The sequence below is a fragment of the Macadamia integrifolia genome, chromosome 7 (genome assembly GCF_013358625.1).
Source record: "Macadamia integrifolia cultivar HAES 741 chromosome 7, SCU_Mint_v3, whole genome shotgun sequence".
Taxonomy (NCBI): Eukaryota; Viridiplantae; Streptophyta; class Magnoliopsida; order Proteales; family Proteaceae; genus Macadamia; species Macadamia integrifolia.
In genome coordinates this window covers 31,548,949-31,555,205 of record NC_056563.1, presented here as the reverse complement: position 1 = coordinate 31,555,205, position 6,257 = coordinate 31,548,949, and the positions used below count along the sequence as shown (strand labels likewise).

Below are 6,257 nucleotides of genomic sequence, written 5' to 3'. Positions count from 1 at the left end.
CCCCCCAAAAAAAAAAAGATTTTGCTTTGTTACAAATAAAGGGAAATGAAGGGAAGGGAAATTAACTTTTATTAAATAAATAAAAATGAACATTTTTGCCATCATGACCATGCAACTAATTTAAAATCTTACTAAATAGGGTACTTAAAATTTCAAATAAATTTTTAACTTTATCTTTCTCTTCAATAAAAATAAATTGGTTGAAAAATGAAGTAAAAGTTAATTACTATGCTTAATAAGTTTTAAGGTTGTTGCACAATCAGCTGGTATTGTTTACATTATTTATGTTTAATTTCGTTTCTCTTCATTTTACTTACAACCAACCGTAGCCCTGATGATAGTAAGAATTGTCATTTACATTACCTAGTTGCAAAGACAAGTATCAGACAACCAATAGTCTTTATTTTCATTCGTTCCTAAGGAAAGCAAGGTATATATGTAACCTTAGTTACATTAAATAAAGACAAAACAACTTCTTCTTTTTTTTTGGGGGGGGGGGCGGGGGGAGGGGGGGGCAATGGTGGTGGGGGTGGGGGTTTACAAAAAACAACTTAATTAGAAGGGTGGGAAGGAAAGAAAAAAATATATATTACCATCCGATATTTCTTTAGTAACAAGCGGCACGATCATGCCAGAATATGAATCACCAGCAACATAGAATGGATTATTGAGAAACTCTGGGTGGTCAATCATCCACTGCAAATGGACAACATATAATGAAGCCTAGCTTGAAGAGAAGACTAGAGACTCAAACCTCCAAACTCCATCTATGTATGCTTGTATCGTGTAGAAATCGTTTAACATTGCCCCAAAATTCCATTAAAAAAAAAAGAGAGATCGAGGATAAGGGGATACCCTTTTTACATACCTTTGTAAAGAATTGGTATAGGTGTTTAGATGATTTGAGGTCACCTGTCAATAAACCTTGGGAGGTTGTAGAGTAGGAGAATCCAGTCCCAACAGGAGAGTCTATAAAGATTATGCTTGCCACCTGAAATTAATAACAAATATAGTAAGAACTAATCGGCATTAGTACCAATCGATTTGGAGTTTAATTGCCCTAAGGAATCAACTAATTCCCAATTTTTTTTTTATTTTTTTTTTTAACCTTTTCCATGGAAGCCTCTATGCACTAACTACCAAATGTGAGAGAGAGGGTGCCAGTATACCCTCCCTTTATGGCTCAGGGAACCTTTCCCCTATAAAGAAATATGATTTGTGTTCCTCAGTTCTGAGCGATGTGTGGTGGTATTAAAAACTCTAGCACTTATAGGACAGTATACCAACCTGGGTCCATGAGTGTGGTTTCAAAACGAGATTGGGTAGAGTTCCATCGTATTCCTTTACCACGAAGGAAAGTGGACCTATAACAACGTTAATCCATTCTCATTAATTGAGCATTGATGAATCAGTGGAAGAAACTGAACTCCCGTCCCAAGAAAAGGAAATATAGAGAGAGAAGAGATACAACCGAGTAAGGCTAAAAAGAAAAGAAATAGAAAAAAAGTAATTGAGAAGTTAGAAGTAGTAACCAATCTCATATAGAAGGCCAGACAAAGAGGAGCAACCAGGGCCTCCCGTGAGCCAAACCACAAGAGGGTCCTTCTCTGGATTCTTCTCCGACTTTATGAAATAGTAAAACAGCTGCACATCCTCCGACTCCCCCACACCCACGTACCTGAAGATCAGGACTCAGAAGTGATTAATGAGGGTCATATCGATATGAACTGACAAAAAAGTCCCTAGCTAGCTACCTGCAGAAGATACATATAAAATACAAGGGGATCACAAAACAATACTACACTGTACTTACATACCCGGTTTCCAACTCAAAGGGAAGAGGAGCTCCAAACCCAGGAAGATGTCTGACTGCAGCTGAGTAGGAGATTGGTAGCAATGAAGACCACAACTGTAGCTGTACAAGCAACATGAAATTGAAATACAACCACAGCTGCTTATACCCTGCTCCTCCGCCCATTCTTTTTTTTTTTTTTTATCTCTCTCTCTCTCTCTCTCTCTCTCTCTAGCTTCAATTCAATGTAACTTTTCCCCTTATAATGTGTTCACAACTCACAACGTACCAGAGAGAAGATGAGTGTTTTAAGATTGACAAGGGAACTGGAACACACTGATTTAAAGCAACTCTCACTATTGTTAAGTTCAGCTAGCTAGGCAACTGGAGAAGAATAGGAAGCAAGAGTGAGAGGGAATCAATTATATCAATCTGGAGTGTGTGTGCGGTGCTTGTTGTGCAGGAGATCTCTCTCTCTCTCTCTCTCTCTCTCTCTCTCTCTCACACACACACACACACACACACATATGATAATTGTTTCCATTCCCAGGGACCAACCTGATGAAGACCTCTGTTTCCATACGCCTTTACTTCCTTTGTTCTGTCTTCTAGTTGGAGATATATATTTGTCTGTCTTTGTGTGGATCATTAATATGAGAACGAGAATGAAAATGGCGCCCCAGTAGACAATAGTACAACATAATTGCATTCACTTTTTGAAAAACCCTTTTGGCCTCATCCTCTTAATTAGAGATTCTTTTTTGAAAGGGAATAACGCATCACCCAGTCTGTGTGATACCTACCGATCCAATGGTACCTAACGAGAAGAGGTCCCGAATAACAGTCTTATACTCGATTCTCCCTTTCCAAGCCCATCCACGTCAGCCCTATGCTCAAGGCCCAACAGACAATGCTATAATGGTAAAATGGTTCAAAGTATTAATTTAAAATACAAATCCTAAATCCAACTGATGCAGTTCGATCCCATCTGATCCTTGTCACTATTGGTTCAGACTTGAGATCAATCTTGAGTTTTAAAACCTTGCTCTATACCACACCTCACATGATTCCCCTTTTATTTTTTATTCGACTATAAATATTCTTTAACATTCATATCCTAGGAATGAATGTGCTAAAAGATTTATCCAAAAAATGCATAAGAAAGAAATCCCCAAAACTTTCTTTTGTGGACAGAAGAATCCAGAGGTCTCCTACTCACGTAAAATTTTAACAAAATAAAAATTTTCCAAGTGACATTAGATAGAGGTTTAAAATTTTGATTAATGTATGAGACGGCATAATAGTGGCGAGGAGTACTGTAACCACAAATTAGATCTTTCACTTTTGTTAGTGTATGTATTAGCAACCTAGGATGTGGATTCATATCATCCAAGCCCTAATATTCAGTTTCTCCATTACTTAAAATCTTGATGGGTAACGAGGCAGAGACTTTAGTAAGATTGTCAAAATGCTATCAAATGGAGATGAAGATAAAATACAAAATGACATCTTTTGTAATTTTAGTTACTACCTACACTCATTTTTAAGTAAAAATTATACCAATGAGATGTTCGTCTGATCTTTTATTGCATGACTAACACATTTACGATCATGTGTCAAATAGTGAAATATTATACGTCACTAGATATAGTAAAAGAAAAGAAGACAACCTTTCTATAGCAATAGAATCTAGTGGCATTTCTATGATTTTTTAATATTTGTGCTAAAATGTTAATGGTGGTCCACATCACAGGTTGCTAACTCTTGTAAAAATTGACAAGCGAATAAAAGGGTTTGTGGTCACTTGTGCCCCGGATTTAGGTATCAATATTGGTAATGGTATTGATATTGATATCTGGTCCTGATATGGGTTGGATGGCCAATTTTATCTTTACATTTTATAATCAACAAATTTTCTTTTACAATTTTACTCTTGAACCATCCATCAGGTATCAATATCAGTCTTATAGGATATGGCAAATACCACAAATCCAATATCAATATCTAAAACCATGCTAATGCGTGGTCTGGTAAAAACACTGCTTTTGCAGGAGATTTAATTTTGCCCTTCACCCATAGTGAAGAGGAATCTCTTCATGTAATTACCATCCCTTGGATTGAATTGAATTCTTAACAGAAAGATCGAAATTTCGGAAATTTTTCTCTAAAAAACAAGCAAATATACATTCAATCAATACGATATTGGTACGTACATGGTTCGCACGTCTGTGTTGATTTACACTAAGACAAAATTCAGCAACTTTCAGACGATGATAATTGAAAAAAAAAAAATCCTTCACACTCTTTTTCATATCGAAAAATTCAAAAGAAATCTTTTCACGTCTCCTTTTGCAGAGCAAGACTTAGCAGATTTTGGAAGAAGAAGAAGAAGCACAAAATCATTGTGGATGCAATAGATTCCAAGTAATGGTTAATCTAGTAGTGGCGGGAGAGAGCAGGTCTCTTCGTGACAGTAGCGCAGCTTCTGCTTCTTGGGTACAAGAAATCGGTAGTGTTGTCTTCTGCGAAGTCGCAAGGCATGTCCTCATCAATCCTGGAGATGCCCACGCTGTGAGACCGAGCCCTCGGTATCGTTCCCATTCCCTTTGGTGGCACTGCAGGGGAGAACAGCTGCTGCAATGGTGACTCTGTCCCTGTCCCAAACTTATCCTCGAGTGTCCTCTTGGAGGCAGCTCTCATCAGCTCCCGGAGGTCGTCGTCGTTGACGGAGACGGATGACCTTGAGGAGCTGACGCTGAAGCTCTTGGGCAAGGTGGAGTGGGATAGACCCGTCGTGTCGGTATACCCTCCTCCGTAGCTCATATTCCCGGCACATGACGTCATTCTATGAACGTACAAATCCCTGGCCCTGCACAGAAATCTGATGGGTGCCTTGAAGTACCTGCTCATCTTGCTTTCTCTGCTTCCCTTGCTTTTGCTCATCTTATCCACACTAACAGTATTATCAGTATTCATCTCAACCATTAACATAGATATATTTGCTTTAATTGCTACTGCAATTGATTTGCAAAGAAAATTAGGGTTAGGCTAGAGCAAGAAGAAATGGCCGGAAAAGTCTACCAAATATGAATTGATGATCGATGATAATGAATCGCAGAGATGGAAAAAGCTTTGAATAGTGGGATTGGATTTGTAAGAGAGAAAGAGAAGCTTTACAGAATACTAATATGGAAATAATGCAGCCTGAAATGTGAATGGTGTGGCACACGCACAATGCGAGAAATTATTTGTTTTTGGATGGTGTGACCAGGCAGGAGGCTAGCGGTTGTTTTTAAAAGAAAGTAAAGAGTAATGGTGATTGACTTAGTCAGAGCGTGTGGCCTTGGTCTTGGATTCATCATATATCTCATTTCTCTCCTTTGCGTAACACATATTATTGCCTTTATTTTGATTTCTTATAAAGGGCATAAAAGGCAAAAAGGAAGAAATGTCGAAGGCAGAAAAGCTTGTAAGTAGGCCAAAATTGAATGGCAATATTGAAGAGGCTATCGCCCAAAATTCAGCACTGATTTATGGCCAGCTAAGTCATCGGTCATTTGACTGTGACGGCTATAAATTAGTAAAAGGAAAAATGGAGGCGTGGCGGTGAGGTCAGTCTCCCTTGTTGGCGATATATATATAATCAGTCAAAGTCAAACCTTTGCTCATGGAGTTGAGTTTAAAGACTTAAGAAAAAGTCTTTGATCATTAGTTAATGTAGAAAATTTTCCTACACCCTTCGGCTACCATTCCAAGGTCCTGACTAGGGGTGTCAATTCCTAAACCGAACCGGTAAAATCAGTCGGACCGAACCGATAACAATCCGGATCGAACCGAACTGAAGCCTTATTGGTTCGGTTCGGTTTCGAGTATTGTAACCCCAAAACCAAACCGAACCGCACCGAAAACCGGATGAACTTGAAACCAAACCGAAACCGGCTCAAAACCCGGACCAAAACCGAAACCAAACCGGTAAGAAACCGAAACACTCCAAAATTCATTAAAAAAAATTAAAATTTGAATAGTTTTGTATACATTTGTATGGAAAATCGAATTCAAACTAGACCAAAAATCAAAAACAACCCGGTTACAAATCGATTTAAGAAATCGAAGTTCAACAATTCATCATTTGGTTGTTTCCTAATGGCTCCATACCGGTTTAAAAAACCGATCCAAATCGAAATGAACCTAATAAATCCAAACCGGTACCAACCCGAACCCAAACCGCACCGAAACCGACACCGGACCGAAACCGATAAATCCTTATTGGGTCGGTTTCGGTCACTTCCAAACTCACACCGAAACCGGTGGAACCGGACCGAAACCGCACCGACCCGGACCGTTGACACCCCTAGTCCTGACCCTTTCCCTTCCCCTTCCTCCCAATACATTTAGAGACTCAAGATATATCTACCTCACCAAAGTCTGTATTTTTTTTTTTTTTATTCAAATTTAAAGAACTATT

At 38.6% G+C, this 6,257-nt stretch overlaps 2 protein-coding genes across 3 annotated transcripts in view; both read right to left on the bottom strand.

Moving 5' to 3' along the window:
• Positions 1 to 6,257, bottom strand: part of LOC122084465 (serine carboxypeptidase-like 18) — a 10,931-nt gene that overhangs the window by 2,534 nt on the left and 2,140 nt on the right. The window contains exons 3-7 of one of the 2 annotated variants that reach the window (XM_042652732.1): positions 1,818 to 1,992; positions 1,533 to 1,678; positions 1,288 to 1,364; positions 869 to 991; positions 594 to 696 (exon numbers count right to left, since the gene is read on the bottom strand). In XM_042652732.1, coding sequence (XP_042508666.1) covers positions 594 to 696; positions 869 to 991; positions 1,288 to 1,364; positions 1,533 to 1,678; positions 1,818 to 1,978 — 610 coding nt within the window. In that variant the 5' untranslated portion in view covers positions 1,979 to 1,992. Of the gene's footprint in view, positions 1 to 593; positions 697 to 868; positions 992 to 1,287; positions 1,365 to 1,532; positions 1,679 to 1,817; positions 2,285 to 6,257 lie in introns of those variants that run through there. The other variant, XM_042652733.1, reaches the window with a different exon arrangement.
• The window catches only part of LOC122084912 (serine carboxypeptidase-like 7), a 4,055-nt gene continuing 2,026 nt past the window's right edge, over positions 4,229 to 6,257 (bottom strand). Inside the window, exon 6 of the mRNA XM_042653333.1 lies at positions 4,229 to 4,806. Within this exon, the coding sequence (XP_042509267.1) occupies positions 4,229 to 4,806 (578 nt within the window). The remainder of the gene's footprint in view (positions 4,807 to 6,257) is intronic.